The following is a 22515-nucleotide window of genomic DNA, read 5'->3' as shown; positions in this document are numbered from 1 at the left end:
ATAGGTAGAGAGGCAGGCAGAGAGAGGTGGAGAAAGCAGGCTCCCTGCTGAGCAGAGAGCCTGGTGCGGGGGCGATCCCAGGACCCCGGGACCATGACCCATGCCGAAGGCAGAGGCTTTAACCCACTGAGCCACCCAGGTGCCCCTATTCTTTGACATTTTCTATATGTTTACATCCACTTCCCCAATTCTTAAAACCTTAAACTCCAGGATACCAGTGTTTCCACTTATTTGTTCCACTTTCTCCACCTATCTATATCTGTCTGATGTTTGTTTGTCAATTTTTCCTCTTCCGTCTATTGCTTTAAATCTGGTTGAAAGTCAAGTGCTTTTTTGTCCTCTATATTCTCTCTTTCATATCTCTTTTTAAAATGTTTTGAAAACTTATTTGACAGAGAGAGAGCACAGGCAGAGGGAGAGGGAAAGGCAAGCTCCTGCATCTGAGCTTGATCCCAGGATCCCAGAATCATGACCTGAGCAGAAGGCAGACACTTAACCGACTGAGCCATCCCAGCGCCCCTCTTACATCTCTTAATCTTCAAAATTATACTAAAATGTTAGTGCTCTCCTAACTAGAAGAAGTCTGTATCTCCAAATCTCCACAGTACTGTTTTTATCTCTCTTCTAGCACCTCCAGTTTCTCTGTGTTCCAGTTGACTGTCCTAACACACCAGTTGTTACAATCTCCAAGAGGACAGAAATCACCCTTTTTTTTTTTCTTTAGTGTACTTATACTTACCAGAGTAGGCACTCAGTGAATATTGGATAATTAAATTTTGTCTATTTCTGGGGCTTCAACTATCACTTTCATAAATAAGATTTCCAAGTCTGTACTCTCTTTGCCCCAAGTAACAACTCCACTTGACATTTCCACTTGGGTAAACTTCAAGCTCAACGTATTAAAATCTGAATTCATCTTCTTCAGTAACCCACACATGAGATTTTAATTTCTGATTCGTCCCTTTAGCCCCACCACAACGAGGCACCTGCCTTGAATTGTACTTGTTTTCCAACACCTTCCAGTATCTCCAGTTATGTTTATTTCCATGTTCACAGACACTATCATGATCTAAGTCAGCCTTAAGTTCCTTATGCCTGTACGGCTAAAAAAACCCCATCTTCCTGCCACCAAATTTTCTTCTCTTTGAAATCCTCATGTACCACTGCCAGGTCTATCCTCCTTAAAATTGTTTTAATTATGCCACTCTTCTCTTTAAAATCCTCCAGTGACATCTTACTAATTAGCCCAACTAATAGAAATGCCTCTCTACCCCCTCCTTTGGGCCTATAGAAATTCTACCCATTCTTCAAGGGATAGCTCAAATTGCCATGCCTTTGTTAACAACAGGGATTCACCACTCCCGCCAGAAGTATCTTCTCTATCTGCTGCTACTCTATAGTTCACAATAGCATCATCCAGATGTCACTGACCACATACTTGTGTCTATCATGTTCCCTACTAGATGGTAATAAATTCCTGGAGATTAAGGATTGTATTTAAACCAAGTGTATTTCGCACAGCTCTCAGCTTGACTGCTGACCCGCAGGTTCTAAAGACTACAACCTTTAAGTGGAGAGCATCTATCCATGATGCAGTATTAAGCAAATGTTAAAAGAACATTTTCAGGATGCCTGGGTGGGTCAGTGGTTACGCATCTACCTTGGGCTCAGGTTGTGATTCCAAGGTCTAGTCCTGCATCCAGCTCCCTGCTTAGTGGGGAACCTGCTTCTCCCTCTGCCTGCCACTCCCTCTGCTTGTGCTCTCTCTCTCTCTCTCTCTGACAAATAAATAAATAAAATCTTAAAAAAAAAACAAAAAAACAAAAACATTTTCAACATCTGGCTCAAAAAAGGCAAGCATGTATACTGTGAAAAGAAATCAAAGCCATGAAGACTATCTGAAAGTAATGAGAAAATAAATTAATCCGGGCACTGAGCAAACTAAACTTTGAAAATGATCACATCTACTCATGAAGAGACTTCCTTGGGGCTGAAAAGTAGCTTAAAAGAATGCCTTGAGGGGCACCTAGGTGGCTCAGTTTTAAGCCTCAGACCCTTAATTTTGGCTCAGATCATGAGGTCCTGACCTCAGGGCTGTGGGACGTGTTGGGTGTGGAGCCTGCTTAAGATTGTCTCTCTTCCTCTGCTTCTCCCCCAGTTCTCTCTCAAGAAAAAAAAAAAAAAAAGAAAAGAAAAAAGAAAAAAAAAAAAGCCTGCATAGAAAGTGTGCCTTAGTTTATCTATGTGAAAATAAAGCTAAGTAAACAATATCTCTAAGTTGGAGTCAAGGCTGGCATTTTTGCAGTCAGATGTTCCCTTAAAAACACTAACATTCCCCCTCCTCCCCCAAAAGTCCACAATTACTTTCCCAACCCCAACTGTTCATAGCTAATGGTTCTCAGATACTGTTACATAGGGTGTGGTGCATTCTCTACATACATTCTTCCCACATTCAGAAAAAAAAGCTGATGTAATAGGTCAAATTTTATTAAGCTTCTTTAGAGAAAAAATGCTGGCTTACCCAGAGCAAAAAATTTGTTCATATGAGAAAGTCTGGTAAAAAGAAGTAGGGTCATATTTATCACAAAGTTGGCTATTTGTGATGCATCTGACAGAACTGCTTTATTTTGTAATCAAATATAGAAGAGTCTTATTACAGCTTGATGCTTTAAAATTCACATTTATAAATAAAACACTTTTTAAAGATTTATTTATTATTTATTTTTGTGAAGGGGGAGAGAGAGAGAAAGCATGGGGGGGAAGGGGCAGAGGGAAAAGCAGGTTCCCCACTGAGCAGGGAGCCCAATGTGGGACTCCATCCCAGGACCCTGGGATCATGACCCCAGCGGAAAGGAGGCACTTAACCGACCAATCCACCCAGGCACCCATAAATAAAATACATTTTTATTTGATTCACAATAAGTTTGTTTTATGAAGCACTCAAATATAGGTTTCTTAAATGAAGTAGTTTCCCCCTTCTGTATTTGTAGAATGGCTTGCTAATTTTACACCTTTTTAAAGTATGGGGCTATTGCATAAGTACAGTTATACTATATATATAGAGAGAGTGAAACTTCAGAAAATGTAAAGTGACCACACTGATGTAATAAAGTAATAAAACAGAAATAGCAACGCTCACAATTGTATTGAATCTCTACCTGTTTTAGTTTTCCTCAAACTTTTTTGGTGTCATCTACTGTATTTTTGAAGCAAGGTGTAGCTATATTAAACTTATTTCCTGTGCATTCCAAACTTTTTATTCTTCAGTAGCAAAGAAAGCCATATATTAAATACTGGTTTTACTGATTCAAAATTAAGAGTATTTTGGCCAACTGACATATCTTCAAATATTTTTTAGAGATTTTATTTATTTATTTGAGAGACAGAAACAAAGAGAGCACAAGCTGGGGGAGCAGCAGAGGGAGAGGGAGAAGCAGACTCCCCGCTGAGCAAGGAGCCCGATGCGGGGCTTGATCCCAGTACTCTGAGATCATGACCTGAGGTGAAGGCAGATGCTTAACTGACTGAGCCACCTAGGTGCCTGACATATTTTCATATTAATTCAGGTAATATTTATGGAGAATTATGAGCATAGACAATATGCACAGTGATGTGTAAGTACTGTGGGAGACTATAAAAAACATTATACTATGTTATGTATGCTCGCTATTATACTGTCTCTGCCCAATGTTATTTATACTCTTACAGTTAAGACACATAAAACATAAAAGAGTTAAAGCCAATGTACTCAACCTCATAAGACCTATCACAAGTGTCAAGAGTGGGACAACTACAATCTGGAGGAGGGTAGAGGCAGAACAAATTAGTCTGGGATAAGAAGAGATTGATTCGGGACGCCTGGGTGGCTCAGCTGGTTAAGCGGCTGCCTTCGGCTCAGGTCATGATCCCAGCGCCCTGGAATCGAGTCCCGCATTGGGCTCCTTGCTCAGCCGGGAGCCTGCTTCTCCCTCTGCCTCTGCCTACCACTCTGTCTGCTTGTGCTCACTCTCACTCCTCTCTCTCTCTGACAAACAAATAAATAAATAAAATCTTAAAAAAAAAAAAAGAGATTGATTTGAGCTAGATATTGAATCCTGAAGGATTTAGCAAAGCACAGAGTAACTCAGGCATGAGCATTTCTTAAGAAAAACAAGAGTTACAGTGGAAAATTTCTATTGGAAGTAGTGGGAGAAAGGATTAGAGTCAAGCTGGAGAGCACCTGGGTGGCTCAGTCAGTTAAGTGTCTGCCTTTGGCTCAGGTCATGATCTCAGGGTCCTGAGTTGGAGCCCCACACTGGGCTCCCTGCCCAACAGGGAGTGTGCTTCGCCCTCTCTCTCTCTCTCTGCCCCTCCCCCAACTTGTGCACTTGCGCCGGCTCTCTCTCTCTGTTTCTCAAATGAATAAACAAAATCTTAAAAAAAAATGTCAAACTGAAGCCAGAGTTTAAAACTCTGAAAGCAGCCTCAGAAGTCTGGGCTTCATTCAGAGTAACAGTGGTTTTGGGATTTCAGTGTTTATGAGCATCACCTGGGGGACACTTGTGACTAGAAACATTCTAAGTCCTGAGATTTTTTAAATTAATATTTTAAGTTTTTATTAGCATATATTATTTGCTTTGGGGGTACAGGTCTGTGAATCATCAGTCTTACACAATTCGTAGCACTTACCATAGCACATACGCTCCCTCCCCAATGTCTAAAACCCAGCCACCCTATCCCTCCCCCTCCACCCCTCAGCAACCCTCAGTTTGTTTCCTGAGATTGAGTCTCTCTTATGTTTTGACTCCCTCCTGATCCTATCTTGTTTTATTTTTCCCCTCCATACCCTCCATGACCCCCTGCCCTGCCTCTCAAATTCCTCATATTGAAGAGATCATATGATAATTGTCTTTCTCTGATTGACTTATTTTGCTTAGACTAATACCCTCTAGTTCCATCCACGTTGTTGCAAATGGCAAGATTTTGGTTTTTTGATGGTTCCATAGTATTCCATTGTATATATACACTATGTCTTCTTTATCCATTCATCTTTTTATAGATATCTGGGTTCTTTCCAGTTTGGTTGTTGTGGACATTGCTGCATAAACATTTGGGTGCACATGCCCTTTTGGATCACTACATTTCTACCCTTAGGATAAATATCCAGTAGTGTGATTGCTGGGTTGTAGGGTAGCTCTATTTTCAACTTTTTGAGGAACCTCCATACTGTTTTCCAGAGTGGCTGAACCAGCTTGCATTCCCAATAGTGTAGGAGGGTTCCTCTTTTGCCACAACCTTGCCAGCATCTGTTGTTCCCACACTTGTTAATTTTAGCCATTCTGACTGGTGTGAAGTGGTATCTCATTGATTTTGATTTGTATTTCCCTGATGTCAAGTGATGTTGAGCACTTTTTCATGTGTTTGTTGGCCATTGGGTATCTTCTTTGTAGAAATGTCTGTTGATGTCTTCTGCCCATTTCTTGATTGGATTTTTGTTCTTTGGGTGTTGAGTTTGATAAATTCTTTATAGATTTTTGATACTAGCCCTTTATCTGATATGTCATTTGCAAATATTTTCTCCCATTCTGTCAGTTGTCTTTTTTTTTTTTTAACATTTTATTTATTTGACAGAGATCACAAGTAGGCAGAGAGGGAGGCAGAGAGAGGGGGGGAAGCAGGTTCCCTGCGGAGCAGAGAGCCTGATGTGGGGCTCGATCCCAGGGCCCTGGGATCATGACCTGAGCCGAAGGCAGAGGCTTTATTTCATTGAGCCACCCAGGCACCCCTGTCTTTTGGTTTTGTTGGCTGTTTCCTTTGCTGTGCAAAAGCTTTTGATCTTGATGAAGTCCCAATGGTTCATTTTTGCCCTTGTTTCCCTTGCCTTTGGCGATGTTTCTAGGAAGACATTGCTGTGACTGGTTCTGCCTGTATTCTCCTCAATGATTTTGATGGATTCCTATTTCATGTTGATGAGGTCTTTTTTCCCAAAGGCTTTTTTTTTTTTTTAAGATTTTTATTTATTATTTGAGAGAAAGAATGAGAGATAGAGAGAGCGTGCGAGAGAGCAAGCCCAAGAGAGGGGCAAGGGCAGAGGGAGAAGTAGACTCTCTGCTGAGCAGGGAGCCTGATGTGGGGCTTGATCCCAGAACTCCAGGATCATGACCTGAGCTGAAAGCAGCCACTCAACCAACTGAACCACCCAGGTGCCCCTCACATTGAGGTCTTTCATCCATTTTGCATTTATTTTCATGTGTTGTGTACAGAAATGGTCCAGTTTCATTCTTCTGCATGTGGCTATCCAATTTTCCCAACACCTTTTGTTAAAGAGGCTGTCTTTTTCCCATTGGACATTCTTTCCTACTTTATCGAATATTAATTGCCCATAGAGTTGAGGGTCCATTTCTGGGCTCTCTATTCTGTTCCATTGATCTATGGGTCTGTTTTTGTGCCAGTACCATACTGTCTTGATGATTAAAGCTTTGTAATAGAGCTTAAAGTTTGGAATTGTGATGCCGCCAAATTTTTGGTTATCTTTTTCAACATTCCTCTGGCTATTTAGTATCATCTCTGGATCCATATACATTTTAGGATTATTTGTTCCATTTGTTTGAAAAAAATTGATGGTATTTTGATAGGCATTACATTAAATGTGTAGATTGCTTTAGGTAGCACAGACATTTTCAGAATATTTGTTCTTCCAATCCATAAACATGGAATTTTTTTCCATTTCTTTGTGTCTTCCTCAATTTCTTTGATGACAACTTTATAGTTTTCTGAGTACAGATTATTTGCCTCTTTGGTTAGGTTTATTCCTAGGTATCTTATGGTTTTGGGTGCAATTGTAAATCGGATGACTCCTTAATTTTTCTTTCATCTTATTTTTGGGATATAGAAATGCGACTGACTTCTGGGCGTTGATTTTATATTCTGACATTTTCAGTATTCAGTGAAGTTCCTATATGAGTTCTAGCAGTTTTGGAGTGAAGTCTTTGGGTTTTCCACATAAAGTATCATATCATTGGCAAAGAGTGAGTTTGACTTCTTCTTTGATGATTTTGATACCTTTAATTTCTTTCTTTCTTTCTTTTTTTTTTTGTCTGACTGCTGAGGCTAGGACTTCTAGTACTATGTTGAAATGCAGTGGTGATAGTGGACAGCCTCACTGTGTTCCCGACCTTAGGGGAAAAGTTATCCATTTTTCTCCAATGAGAATGATATTTGCTGTGGAATTTTCATAGATGGCTTTGATGATATTGAGGTGTGTCCCCTCCATCCCTACACTGTGAAGTTTTGATTAAGAAAGGATACTTGTTGGGGCGCCTGGGTGGCTCAGTGGGTTAAGCCTCTACCTTCGGCTCAGGTCATGATCCCAGGGGCCTGGGATCGAGTCCGGCATAGGGCTCTCTGCTCAGCAGGGAGCCTGCTTCTCCTCATCTCTCTCTCTCTCTGCCTATTTGTGATCTCTCTCTCTGTCAAAGAAATAAATAAAATCTTAAAAAAAAAAAAGAAAGGATACTTGTTTCTTGAGAAAGGCTTGTATTGCTGTAATTTGTCAAATGCCTTTTCAGCATCTATTGAGAGTATCATATGGTTCTTATTCTTTCTTTTATTAATGTATTGTATTACATTGATTGATTTGCAGATAATGAACCAACCTTGCAGCCCAGGAATAAATCCCACTTGGCCATGGTGAATAATCCTTTTAATGTATGTTGGATCCTATTGGCTAGTATTTTGGTGAGAACTTTTGCATCTGTGATCATCAAGGATATTGGTCTGTAATTCTCATTTTTGATGGGCCCTTTGGTTTTGGGATCAAGGTAATGCTGGCCTCATAAAATGAATTTTAAAGTTTTCTTTCCATTTCTATTTTTTGGCACAGCTTCGGGAGATTGGTATTAATTCTTCTTTAAATGTTTGGTAGAATTCCCCTGGGAAGCCGTCTGGCCCTGGGCTCTTGTTTGTTGGGGGATTTTTGATGACTGTTTCAACCTCCTTACTGGTATGGGTCTGTTCAGGTTTTCTATTTCTTCCTGGTTCAATTTTGGTAGTTTTCTTGTCTCTAGGAATGCATCCATTTCTTCCAGATTGTCCAATTTGCTGGCGTATAGTTGCTCATAATATGTTCTTATAATTGTTTGTATTTCTTTGGTGTTGGTTGTGATCTCTCCTTTTTCATTCATGGTTTTATTAATTTTGGGCCCTTTCTCTTTTCTTTTGATAAGTCGGGCCAGGAGTTTATCAATCTTATTCTTTTGAAGAATCAGCTCCTAGTTTCATTGTCCTACTATTCTTTTGGTTTCTATTTAGTTGATTTCTGCTCTTTATTATTTCTCTTCTCCTGTTGGGTTTAGGCTTTATTTGCTGTTCTTTCTCCAGCTCCTTTAGGTGTAGGTTAGGTTGTGTACTTGATACCTTTCTTTCTCTTCTCCTGTTGGGTTTAGGCTTTATTTGCTGTTCTTTCTCCAGCTCCTTTAGGTGTAGGTTAGGTTGTGTACTTGATACCTTTCTTGTTTCTTGAAATAGGCTTGTATTGCTATAGACTTCTCTCTCAGGACTACCTTTGCTGCATCCCAACGGTTTTGAACAGTTGTGCTTTCATTTTCAATTGTTCCATAATCTTTTTCAATTTTTCTTTAACTTCCTGGTCAGCCCATTCATTCTTCAGTAGGATGCTCTTTAGCATTTTGCTCTCAGTTTTCTTGGTTTTGCTCTCGGTAGCTTTTGTTCCATGAATACTTTACATACAGCTTTGGAGGATGAGAATGAAAATGGTGGCCTCCCAATCCTTGGTCTCAGAGTTGCTGAGAGCTTGGGGCCTCACTCTTCAGTGTGCCCTCAGAGAAAAGTAGTAAATCCCTCCCTGCTCCCTGGTCTCCAGCTGCACTCCGAGCTCACCCAGCCTGTGACCGAGTGTTTCTATCTCTAGTGCCCGGTCCCGTTTGGAGTCTCCAAACCCAGCTGATTTCTGCAGCGTGCTCCCACGCCTGTCCTCCCAGAGGAGGTAGGAGGGGGTCTCTGCTTGAAGAGCAGTGGTCCGACTGCACCTTGGATCACAGTTTAAGGTAATCTTGAGCTGAGAACTCCCCTACTTGGCTCCATCTCTGCAGCCGGCTTCCCTCCTCTGATGCCTGGGAGCTCTGCAAAACTCAGGCATCCCTGCTCTTCCTGTGACCCTGTGGGTCCTGAGACCACACTGTCCCCACAAATGCTCCACTCCGGCTTAGCCTCTGGAGTGACATCTGTCAGTGGAGCAGACTTCTAAAAGTTCCAATTTTGTGCTCTGCTGCTCTACTGCTTGCTAGGAACTGGCACCTTGCCCCACTGTCTCTCTTCCTGTATATCGCCTTGGATTCACTTCTCCGCATGTCCTACCTTCCAGTAAGCGGTCGATTTTCTGTTTTTAGAATTGCTGCTCTTCTTCTCTTTGATCTCGAGTTTGTAGGTGTTCAGAATGGTTTGATAACTATCTAGCTGAACTCCTGGGGCCTGATGATGTTTAGGTCTCCAACTCCTCAGCCATCTTGCTTCTTCTCCCTAAATGCCGAGATTCTAATACGTAAGTTTGGGATGGTCCTAAAAAAATACATTTTGTTAAAATATTAGGCTCCAGGTGAATCCTGGTCCACTGGCACACTTTGAGACACTCTGTCCAAGGACAAAAGATTAAGAATCTTTTTCTGCTTCTCCCAAGTCTTGTAAATTTAACCCTATTTTTCCAGAAGCTTGAAAATACCTAACTACTAGGCCTAGAAGTCTCTCCTCAGTCTTTGTATTATTGTTTTTCTTGAGTATGTGGCACTGACTTTGTCACTATTTACATCTTGAAAATTATCTTCTGTTAATACTGCCATTTTTGGATTCTCTCTGCACTTCTGATCTCTACAGTGTTCTCTGGCCTCTCATTTGTTTGCTCTTCCTTTATGCTTTCTCAAGATTCTGACTTTGGTCCTCTCTACAGTTCTCCCTGCATGATTTCATTCACTTCTTAGGAGTATGGAGAACTTTCATTACAACTTCAGATATTTAGACTTTGATCCATAGATAAAAGGTTATAAAAGTTTCTGAATGATAATGTAACACTGTATGTTAACTATCCTGGGGTTAGAATAAACAACTTAATAAGGTTTCTGAACTGTGGAATATTATGGAGATAAGAATGTTCTAGGATCATTACCTTGGAGATCGTCTGCAAAAAGAATTAGAGGTAGGAGTAATAGGATGAAGGGAGAATAATTAGGAGACTTATCAAACATTTAAAGTCATCACTATGGGTTGGTTTTGGAACGAAAATGTCACTTTTCTATAGATCTTCCCTTTCTGAAACCAGTATTATTTCAATAAATTAATAGGTAAGACATTTCTATTTTATTTTTTTAATTTCAGTAAGGTTGGGAATGATTAAACTTAGTAAAAAACACACTTAAAGATTTTATTTATTTGAAAGCAAGAGAGAGAGCATGCCAGTGAATAGGAGGAGGGGCAGAGGAGAGGGAGAGGCAGAGAATCTCAGGTAGACTCCACGCAGCACGAGGATCCCGATGGCGGCTTGATCTTACAACCCTGAGACCATGATCTGGGCCAAAACTATGAGTTGGACACTTAACCCACTGAGCTACAGTTAGGTGCACTATGTTTAAGTATAACAAGACAGGCCCTCTTCAATATTAACCATGGATAGCAAAAATAGGACAGGTCACTGTCTTAAAATACCACTATGAATTCTTATTCTCCAAAACAAGTGGCATAGGACTCCACAGTATTTGATCTTTATACTTGATAAGTTGAGTTCTTTCATTATGGAGTCAATCAATCATAATTAATTCAGACATGATTCATTAGTGGTGGGCCTTTTAAAATTTGAACTAATGAAGGAATGGTGTTTGATTTTAGTTTGTATGAATATATTCAAGATATTAAAACCACATTCATTGGTAATCTGTGTCTTACAGTATTTTCTGTAATTGAACCCCTGTTGTTTCTAAATGGGCAGGTAAAATAATACTTAGAAATGAAATTCTAATCAAGACATTCTAGAATCTTAGAAAAACAGGGCAGAAGGCACATAAATTAGGTTCAACCATGCTGCCACCTAACTTTGCAAGTAAACCAATTTATTATTGGCTGTCCTTTCTTAAGTGATCCACACTGGGAGATGCTAAGCCTTTACCAAGATCAATTTCAGTTTTTAACAATTCTTATTACAGGAAAAGGAGAAAGATGGATATTATTCCTCTCTATAATGTGATCCTGGGAAAATTATTTAAGCACTGTCTTACTTTCCACAGCACTATCCTCATTATATACTGGGAAGATAAAAGGAGGGATCTCTTGAAAGCTCTTTGAGCATCGTGGGCCAGGAGAGCTACGGAAAGCCATGGTGTAGTTACTCACATATCCGCTATTTCTCCTGTCTTAACTCTCTTGTCCTAGCTTCCTTGGAAATGAAAGGTGGCCATCACTTTCTGCTTAATAACCCTTCATGTAGGTGAAATTGCTGTTCTCCACAAGTACTGCAAGCAAATTTAAAAAAAACCCTGCCTGAACTATAAAACAGTAATCTAGGGATGTGAGTCAGCATTTCACCTACACACAAAATCAAAATGATTTAAAATAGGTAACACATAATCTTTTCAAAAGACATATACACCTTCTCAGAGAAGCTTTGAGAAAACTGGAGTTCGAAAGTTTATGAATAGTTTATTACATTTCAATAAGTGTAGCATGAATCAATAAAGCAAAAGTTAAGGACAATGAGCTCATTACCAAGCCAGTTATTGATTCTCAAGTTCCAAAATAGAATAGTACAGGAAGGATATAGAGTAATAGGATTTGTGTGATAACAAAAACTTTAAGTATCTTAGGAGGACAGACCTAAAGAAATTATGACACAAAGGAATTTTTAGCAGCTACTTAAGATGTTTATCCAAGTTCATTTCTTCATCTTTTGATAATTAGAAATATGACCTGGTGTTTACTCTTCAAAATATCTTTTCAAATAAAGTCAGAGGAGTTTGCAAAAACTAAGTATTATCTTTTATTGATTCATTAATTCTTTCAGTTTCTTATAGATGTTCCTCTCTTTATTGTGAAAAATTTACCTTATTAGCTGTCTATCTTGTATCACTACCTTCATCAGCTCAGGTTGCCCTAACAAAATACCACAGAGTGGCTTGAAAAACAGAAATTTATTTTCTCAGCCTGGAGGCTGCAAGGTCAAGATCAAGGTGTCAACATGGTCAGTTTCTGATAAGGGTTCTCTTCCTAGCTTATAAATAGCCCCCTTCTCACTGCATCCTTACATGGTAGTAGCAGAGAGAGTGAGCCAGCAAGGTCTCTGGTGACTCTTCTTCTAATCCCATCACAAGGGACCCACTCTTATGCTCTCATTAACCCTAATTACCTTCCAAATTCCCAACTCCAAACACCACCAAGTTGGGGGATTTCAACATGTGAATGGGGGCAGGGCACAAACATTCACTAACAGAAAAAACACTGGCTCAAAATCGTCAGATAAATAATAAGAAAAAGAACAAAAGTCAGCTTGTTTCCAAATAATTGCAGTAGAAAGCTTCCCTTTTTTTCTTCCTTTTATGACAAGCTATATACGAAAGGACTTCCTAAAAAATTAACATTAATTTCACAAAGCACTAACTTTTAATAACCAAGGACAGAAAATGAGACACGTTATTTTGGTAAAAAACTGAGAAATGCAAGTATTAATTAACTGGTATATTAAATAAAAACAATTTTTAATCTTCATACCTTGTTCTTGTATCAACTAAAGATTTTTTAAAAAGATTTTATTTGCTTGAGAGTGAGAGAAAAAGCAGAGAGACAGAGGGAGACACAGACTCCCTGCTGAGCAAAGCCTGATGTGGGACTCAATCCGAGGGCTCTGAGATCATGACCCGAGCTGAAGGCAGATGCTTAACCAAATGAGCCACCCAGGTGCCCCTCAATTAAAGATTCTTTTTTTTTTTTTTTAAAGATTTTTATTTTATTTATTTGCCAGAGATAGAGGGAGAGAGAGCGAGAGAGCACAGGCAGACAAAGAGTCAGGCAGAGGCAGAGGGAGAAGCAGGCTCCCTTGCTGAGCAAGGAGCCCGATGTGGGACTCGATCCCAGGACCCTAGGATCATGACCTGAGCCAAAGGCAGCTGCTCAACCAACTGAACCACCCAGGCGTCCCTCAATTAAAGATTCTTAAAATGATTTAAAGCACTTGGATGCCCTGGATGTAATATAATGCACAATAACATTTCTAGATTACATTTTCACAGATATTATTAAAAGGAACAGTAAATAGCATATTGTTTTCACTCAGAATTTGGAAAACTAAAGTAGTAAAACTGCAATTGGTTTGTGTGGGATTTTACCTAATTTTAATACAGTTATTTTTATTTCATACTTCATACATTTGAGGGTATAAGAATATAAGGGTATATTAAGGATATATAAGAATACAAGGGTATATTTTTATTGATTGAACAAAATTCTTCATGCAGAAATACTTAAATACTGCTCTCTAAGAGCATTTCCACAATGACTATAAAGTGAATAGAAAGCACTTTTCAAGTTTTCAAGTGGAAGTGTATGGGAAAGTAGGACAAAAGGTAGGGCTGAGATTCAGAGTTTGGTGACTTGGCAGGGCAAGGTCATCCAATTAACAGGTTTCAGGGGTATGGATGACACCCTAATTTTCAGATTAGTGTATTCAAGAAGAGGAAGAAAATCTAATTATAGTTGAGATCATTTTATACCAGAAAACAACTGCAGAAACTAACTTTTAATTTTTCAAAACTCAATTAGGTGTGTGTATGGTCCGTTGGTATCCAGCTGTAACACCTGCCTGTTCCCGTAAGTACCATGTTCCACCACAACCCCAGCTTCAGCACACTTGCTGTTGGCAGCCAGTTCTTTCTCACACAGAGTCACAAATTGGGAATAAAGTTCTAAGCCTTCTTCTTTTCCAGAGTTAGAGTGATACTGCATGTTTCTTCCTTTTACTCTCCCTCCAAGGGTGGCTTGAGGGATGATCAGAACATTGCCAGGTAGATCCAATATAGACACATGCTTGCCATTTTCTGTTTCACTTAACTTCACATTTAACAGTGTATTAACTGGGTGGGGAATAAAGGGAAAACATCTTGAAGTGAGAAACAAACATGAAGAAAATGAATAATCATCCAGTCAGCAAATCTCAAACTAGGTTTAAAACCTAGTTTGTTGGCTCATGCTTTTTATCTAAAATCTCTATTCAGATTTAAAGAACTGCTTCATCTAAGCAAGAAAAATAAGGCAAGTTTCATGCAAAAAATGGCATGATGTTTTAAATCCACTGGGCAGTCAAGATTTCCTAACAATAAATTGATGAAGTAAAGGACTAAAAATTAACCGTATACCAAAAACCTCAAAATATTGTTGCCCCGGGGAATACATTAGAAGATTCTGCCTCTTTGTTCCTTTTTATATTCCATAAGAAAACCTCACTGGAAAAAAGCCATGATGAATTCTCCTCACACCAAATTCTGCTTTACAACAAAGAATATTAAATAGAAATCTTAGAGTAACTTAACTGCCTAGAGTTCTAAGCTGAAACAAAGTTTCCAGGTTTATTCTGAGTATAAACCAGATAATTTTACGGTTTCATAAACTCAAAGGCACTACTTAACAAAGTCTAATCATATGACAAATGTAACCCAGGGAGAAGAGTAAAGGTGAAGCAAACATCATCAGAAACTCACTGTTATAACCAAAAAAGTAAGTCAAAAGATACACTGGTATTATGTTCATATATACACAAGAAAACATGGTGTTATTTTTATGGCACTGATGAAAGTATACTAATAACTCGTAAGAACTGTCAAAAAAGCCATAAATATCTATGTGTAGCTAAAGATTTAAAGTTAGAAAACCTGTTTACATCTCAACATTAGTCATTTTCTAGACAATAAACAAAAGAAACACCTACTATGAAGAGCCTTAAAGTCTTCTTGCCTCTGTAAAGGGTATAAATACCTTCTGCTTATAAGAAATATTTCTCAGGAGTACCTAGGTGGCTTGTTGGTGAAGCGTCCAACTTCTGATTTTGGCCCAGGTCAAGATCTCAGGGTGGTGAGATCAAGCCCCCTGTCCGGCTCCATGCACAGCATGGAGTCTGCTTGAGATTCTCTCTCTTCTCTTTCTCTGCCCCTCCGCATGCTTGCATACACATACACACTCTGTCTCTCAAATAAATAAAATCTTAAAAAAAAAAAAAAGGGAGTACTCCTCAGAGGACAATTGATAAACTATAGAGATCTCACACTCTACCAGTAATTATGTTTGAAAATGTATGCTTTCTAATAGGGTAGTCAATGGTTTCAAGTGCTGGAGGGTTTGTAGTAAATATTAGTAAGGACCCAGTATGGTTGCCCCACTCCACAAATCACAGAATTAACCTGGTAGAAACCTGCCAAGATGAACACCCAAATGAATTTCTAAGATACGCATGAAGCACTATCAATTTTCAACTAATTTCTATTTTAAAATACCTCTAATTTTCTCTATGATGAATAGGACTTTGCTATAGAGCCAGCAGTTGTTATTGATTGCTTCTAAGAAAACTGTAACTCTCCAGAGCACTTAGCTCCAAGGGAAATATCTACCCAGCTATCCAGGCCTCAGGCTAGTGACACACTAAGTAGACAATTTTGAAGTAACAGGCAAGCGAGGTTTAGTAAAATTTATTAAACTTCCACATACCTCCCTCTACTGGCTATAACTGAGAATTCAATTAATGTTGTTAGTATTCAAATAACAGTTATGTAGAAATAAACATAATACAGATACAAATGTCAGGAAGTAGAATTAAAATGAGACAATGAATTAATGGCATGTTGAAAACGCAAATATCTTAAGACAGGTTATCAATTAAGTATCTCTAATGATGTATATGGGAAGTTAAGCTTTGACAGGTCCCTGGATCTCAGTTCAATTATACTGAAGATGAATTGAGAAAGATTCTGCACATCTCTATGTTAGCCACATAACTTTAGACTTTATGGATATAACTGGTTATGTTCCCAAGGGGTACATGATTTGATTAGAAAGATATGAATTCATTTAATAAGTATGAGGTGAAGTTTAAGAGAATCCCATCACACTGGCTTACTTTGCCTGGAACAGAGGGAAGTACAAGCTAATGGTATCAGTAATAGATGGTCTTTTTTTTGTTTATAACTTACACCAGCAGAATGGGATAGAATCACAGCTCTTTACTGAGAATCATAATATACACAGTTTTGTTTTAGACTGTCCACTAAAAGAGTTAAGGTGGACCTCCTAGTTCATCACAATCTTAATGTATGTATTCAAAGTGAACTTAGACATAGATGGAAACACACAGGATTTATTTAGTATAATACAAAATGTAGCTTGGATTTGGGTGGTTCATTTCATTTTATTATACCTAAGAGTCACTTAAAGTCTAAAACAACTTTAGGAGTCACAATGACGAAAATTTTCTTCCTGTTTTCGCAGATTTCTACTATGCTTTTTATGGCCAATGAAGATTTAATTCAAGGCAAAATATTAACTTAGGAAAATGGACAGAATGTCCAATACCCAAGCAATAAGTTTTGGCAAATCATCCTCTGTAATGGGAGTCCTCATTTCATTTGCTCTCTTTTTTAAAGTAATCTCTACAACCAACATGGGGCTTGAACTCATGATCTTGAGATCAAGAGTTGCATGCTCCACTGACTGAGCCAGCCAGGCGCCCCTCATTTACTCTTTAAACCCTGTAAAGCTCCCTATTGTCTTCCAGAATCAAATTTCAAACCACTGTTATTGGCTTTCCACCCTCACCTGTCATAGTCCTTTAAGTCTAGTTTTCATCCCCTGACAAAGTTGCCAAACATGTTTAATGTCTTGGCATACAATTAACTCTAGGAGTTTATAGTCTTTTGCCCCAGAGGTTCCTCACTGGGCTATTTACCTTAGAGTTCCACTACTTGATGCTCTTCTAGGTTAACTTCTGCATGTTGCAACTACCCATTTGTATAATTTCTATTTCTTATTAATGCAACTAATGGATACTGTCCTCTAATAAAGAGAATATAACTTGTCCCAACCTTAGGGATTTAATTCAGGTATTTTTGTACATAATTACTTTATCAAATACTATCTAGTACGTGATGTGGTGTATCTGAAACTATGCGATTATTACAATGTGCAGTGCTATGGACTATCAGGGACAGTGGAGAACTGCAGGCAGGTAAATTAGTGTTCAGAGGTAAGTGAACACTGACCCTGCTTTTCTGTCCCTGGAGGAGGTGTGGCTGTGAAGACACTGAGCTTTGTTCAAGATCGGGAGAACTTTATGTTTTGTTTTTTTTTTAAAGATTTTATTTATTTATTTGACAGAGAGAGATCACAGGTAGGCAGAGAGGCTGGCAGAGAGAGAGAGAGAGAGAAGCAGGCTCTCCGCCGAGCAGAAAGCCCGATGTGGGATTCGATCCTAGGACCCTGAGATCATGACCCGAGCCGAAGGCAGCGGATTAACCCACTGAGCCACCCAGGCGCCCCAGGAGAACTTTATGTTTACGTACGCTTCTTATTTAAAAAAGGTGCATAACTAGTTAGTTAAAATGTTTCCATAATAACAACATAAGACTTAGCTGTCCAGATTTGATGGGACCCACATCTTACACATAACATGTCACCTACACGCTCCTGTCAGGGACTGTGGGAGACAAGAAAACTATATTAAGAAATGAAGCATCTGCTTTCTTCCTATGTGGACACCCTGCATCTAACCAGTTTCTGTTAGAAACATAGCTGAATCTCAAGTGTGTTGTCTGTGTGTGCACGTGTGTGTGTACACTCTTCTAAACCAATCTATAAGCCATGTGAAATGTGCAGATGTTTTGAAAGAATTCCACCACACTTGCTTACTTTAAACTTAAAAAAAGGCAAAAATAGCTAAATCCAACAACTGTAGTAGAGTTAATTCATTCAAAACTTACCAGTACAACTTAAGATTGTGATTTATCCATCTATCTTCTGGCTCATCTATCTGTTGCTATTCATTTTTAACTTTTAAAAAGCAAACATCAGGGCCCCTGGGTGGCTCAGCGGGTTAAGCCGCTGCCTTCGGCTCAGGTCATGATCTCAGGGTCCTGGGATTGAGTCCCGCATCGGGCTCTCTGCTCAGCAGGGAGCCTGCTTCCCTCTCTCTCTCTCTGCCTGCCTCTCCATCTACTTGTGATTTCTCTCTGTCAAATAAATAAATAAAATCTCAAAATAAATAAATAAAAAGCAAACATCAAATACGTACCCATTTTGGGAAGAAGTTCTTTATTAGCTCCTTTGAAAAAACACACGTAGATTACTAATCCTCTCTGAACCTATGAGAAATCACCAGAGAAAACTCAGATTAGAGAAAACTACATAGGGATATAGAAGTAAATGAATAAAACTATGAAACCGTTAAATGGAGATTAAACACAAAAGAGGAGAAATATATTTTTATAACAGATTTGATTTCTTAAATATGTGAGAAAACAAAGTCTTTTCCAGTATTTAATCACCTCAATTATCATTTCTTGCAAGAATTAAGTTTAAGATTGGATGCCTGGGTGGCTCAGTTGGTTGGGCCGCTGCCTTCGGCTCGGGTCATGTTCTCAGGGTCCTGGGATTGAATCCCACATCAGGCTCCTTGCTCAGTGGGGAGCCTGCTTCTCTCTCTGCCTCTGCCTGCCGCTCTGCCTGCTTGTGTTCTCCCTCCCTCTGACAAATAAATAAGTAAATAAAATCTTAAAAAAAAAAAAAAAAAAAAGAATTAAGTTTAAGATATAACCAAGAGCAGGGGCACCTGGGTGGCTCAGTGGTTTAAGCCGCTGCCTTTGGCTCAGGTCATGATCTCAGGGTCCTGGGATCGAGCCCAGCATTGGACTCTTTGTTCAGCGGGGAGTCTGCTTGTCTCTCTGCCTTTTGTGATCTTTCTCTGTCGAATAAATAAATAAAATCTTAAAAAAAAAAAAAAAAGATATAACCAAGAGCAGTGAAGACCACAAGTTGTACACTCAAACATTTACATCTAGTCAAAATCATTATGACTATGAACCAGCCTCCTCTCCCTTAATTAAGCTGACACTTGGAAATGCTTAGTTTGCAGAGCCCCATTTATTCAACACCAAATGAATTCACATTATATAAGATATGGGTGATGTATAAGCAACAGCATGACTGATGTTTTTTGACATCATTACTCTTTATTCCTCCAAATCCATTTACTCGCAGGTTATAAAACTAAGGGTCTGACTCTACTTCAACAAATTCCAAGAAACTGCCCAATTACATTTTGTTATTCTCAATGCTTCCAATCAACATAGTGATTAAGGTTTGATACTGCATTTATGATATTAAGTTCTACATCATGAGGTTGCCTGTTATCAGGAATGTAAGTTGTCTTTTTTTTTTTTTTTTTAAGAGAGAGTGTACTAAGGGGAGGAGGCAGAGTATCCCAGGCAGGCTCCACCTTCAGCACAGAGCCCACCTAAGTGGGGCTTGATCCCATGACTGAGATCATGACCTGAGTTGAAACTGAGTTGGATGCCTAAATGGCTGAACCACCCAGGTGCCTCAGGAATGTAAGCTTTTAAATATAATGACTTGGATATTTCTTTATTAGCTCTTGCAAGATATATATGGAAAAGAGAAAAATGATAAATGACTCTTATTTTGCCACTGAATCACTGAATTCTTATTTTGTAGATTAACCTGGTTGAGTCCAAGAGCTATTATAAAGATTAAATGAATTAGTATTTGTAACGTGCTTAAAACAGTACCTAGTTCATAGTAGGAGCTATATAAGTGTTTATTAAATTAGTCTGTAAAAATAAATTTAAGGGCGAAAGCACAATTTATTTTACATTTTAATTCCCAAAGCACTTTACAGATATGATAGGGACTCAATTTATCTGTTGTTTGCATTTAAGGTCAACTATATCTCATAGGCTCTATGTATTATCTAAATATGTCTTCTATATAAACATAACAGCAGTTTTGCACTCACAGCTGAATTACTGGAAAACAATTAACTTTTTAAGAAGTGCAAATGTGCTTCTGGAATAAGCAAAGGTCTCCAAAGCACACCCATAGTATGGAGCTGGCAGGATGAATGATAGAGATATTTGCACTACTGTCACAGTCCACTCCACTGGGATTAATTTAGTACCAGCCCAAATCTCAAGCACATTCAGTCAAAACCTCAGGCATATTTATATTTGGACACTTGAAATGTCAGAATTAACTATCTAATGATATGCAGAAAATAGACACGTGTTCTTTCTACCCACCATACTTCCTCCTCAGTAAGGTATTTTCTTTTAGTTTATTCTAGTAATAGATCTTAAGTTGTGACCTACAAATTCCCCTCTTCAAGTCAGAACCAGTTTTCTTGTTGCTTCATTTGACGGAAAGCATTTTACATATATATGAAATCACATATAATTCCCACCATAGTTTCGTTTTGTTTTAATTTTAAAGATTTATTTATTTATTTATTTTAGGAGCAGAGACACAGAGCAAGCACATGCATTAGCACCGGGAGGGGTAGAGGAAGAGAATCTTTAAGTAGACTCCCTGTTGCAGGCAGAGTCCAATGTAGAGCTGGATCCCAGGACTCATGAGATCATGACCTCAAATGAAACCAAGAGTCAGACACTTAACCAACTAAGCCCTGCTTAGGCACCCCTCTCACTGCCATTTTTAAAAAGTTCACCTTCCGAAAGAAAAACAGCCCGACAGCAAAGGTCTAAATGAATAAAACTGAGACCACAAGTAACCTTCAAATCTTTGACAAAACAGTATTTCCCTTAGAAAAAATTGTAAGTTAGAATAGGGAAGAGCATGTCTGAGGAAGAAGAAAAAATTTACTTTCTCACTAATTGTCAGCTCTTTATATTAATTTAGATACGTGTGGGAGTGAAAGGGAGAGCTTTAGAATAGCTTTTACAGTTTACCAACACAAACTGATAGTTTGGAAGGCTGCAATAAAATACCTGATTTTGCATAAGGAACTGTGGCATGAAGAATATAAAGAGATTAAAAAAATGGAAGAAATCTAAATGATTACTAGTTGATATTTATAGTCCCTAGAGTTAACTATAAAAATAGGCAAGTCTTTGGATACGATGACCAATAAATTCCACAGTAGGAAGCGAAATCAAGACCTCAAAAAGGGGCGGGGAGTTGCTTGTAACAAAAACAAACATGAATTTCTGAGAAAGAAATAGGTAGGGGGAGATACAGGACTACTTATGTTTATAAATATTTCTAAATTAGCAGAGAGTAACAGATTCTGATTTAAGAATAACCACCCACATATCATAGTTTATGGATCATATTTAACATAATGACTAGGGTTGTGTTAAGGAATGCTAGATCTGGGACCGAATCCAGCAGATGAGTGAAGATGCTGCTTCTATATTAAGTTTTTGAGTAGCTCCAGAAGCCTTAATTATCAACTAATTTTTTCTTCATTTTAACTTACTCCAAAAATAGGTCAGGGGCATTAAAGAACATTGTTTTTGCATAAACTTGGGGCTGGCTCTCTTTAAAGGGCAAATCCTAAAGTAGAAGGAAATCCTATCTCTGCAAAGGTTTTAAACTCTCCCGAGGAACTGTGTTCAACAACACAACATTCTAGTAAAAGTTGTAGTCTTTGTTTCTAGTTGCAAATACATAAAAATTTTAAGTTTCATGAAAAAAGGTTTCATGGGAAGTCTCATTTCTGTGCCTAGCTGCAAGCTACCGAAGAGGAATTCCACGGGATCTGCAACACAGGTCGGAACAGGTCATAAAAGTTTGCAACTAATCCAACCTAAACGGTGGAACCAGCCCAGCTCTAGGACGTGGAAAGGCCCTCGCTCGTCTGAAGCAAGAGCTCTGAGACGGTCAGTCCTCAGGTCTACCGAGCGCAAGCAGGCAGAAGGGGAGAGGAAGTTCAAATTCCCGCGGTCCTAAGCAGGTGACACACTCTTCCGCCGGCGTTAATAGGTCCGACGGAGAAGGGCTGGGGCCGGCTATGCAGGACTGCGCAGACGAGCCGAGCTGGCGGGCCTCTGCGGGAGGAGGTCGGCAGGCCGAGCGGAAGTTCGCACCGCCCACAGCACGTGTCGGCGCCACGCACCGCCCGCGCGGAAGGAGACGTTGTGGGGGGGGGGTGGAACCGAATTACCAAAAGAACGCGGGAAAGCCCGCCCCTGCACGCGGCACCGGGAGTGGCGGGGCTGACGTTACCTCCACCCACTGGCTCTCGGCGTCTTCCTCGGCCGGGCGTACTTGCAGCCTGGCGTGCAGGCACTGCTGCAAGAGCGCCCGAGCCTGAGGTATCCGGCCGCTCTCGGTCATGGTTCGAACCCGCGTGGCAACCCGGTACGTTCGAGGGTCGCGCTGCGCAGGCTCCGCCTCCAGCGCTCCGGGAGGACGCTGCGGATCGTGGCGGCGGGGCGTTCTAATGTCGCGTGGCACCACCCCTACGGTGGG

The 22515-nt window shown here is 39.5% G+C and overlaps 1 protein-coding gene across 1 annotated transcript; it reads right to left on the bottom strand.

Annotated features, from left to right (window-relative positions):
* Positions 1–13753: 13753 nt before the first annotated feature.
* Positions 13754–22465, bottom strand: DTD2 (D-aminoacyl-tRNA deacylase 2). Its single transcript, XM_082737937.1, has 3 exons — positions 22270–22465; positions 18302–18371; positions 13754–14102 (listed from the first exon to the last, which is right to left on the bottom strand). Exons 1-3 carry the CDS (start codon positions 22378–22380, stop codon positions 13777–13779), a joined length of 507 nt encoding a protein of 168 aa, XP_082594063.1. The 5' UTR covers positions 22381–22465; the 3' UTR covers positions 13754–13776.
* Between the last annotated feature and the right edge of the window lie 50 nt (positions 22466–22515).

Source organism: Mustela nivalis (genome assembly GCF_964662115.1).
Source record: "Mustela nivalis genome assembly, chromosome: 6".
Lineage (NCBI taxonomy): Eukaryota > Metazoa > Chordata > Mammalia > Carnivora > Mustelidae > Mustela > Mustela nivalis.
The sequence above is the reverse complement of the archived record's forward strand: the minus strand, read 5'-3'. Positions and strand labels throughout refer to the sequence as shown.

Excerpts from the sequence above, each read along its gene's own strand:
- DTD2 (XM_082737937.1), bottom strand. The coding sequence starts at position 22,380 with ATGACCGAGAGCGGCCGGATACCTCAGGCTCGGGCGCTCTTGCAGCAG. Across the intron at positions 18,372-22,269 it reads CCGAGAGCCAGTGGGTGGAG|GTTCAGAGAGGATTAGTAAT; the intron begins GTAACGTCAGCC and ends GATTTCTCATAG. Across the intron at positions 14,103-18,301 it reads AGAACTTCTTCCCAAAATGG|TTAATACACTGTTAAATGTG; the intron begins GTACGTATTTGA and ends TTCCCCACCCAG.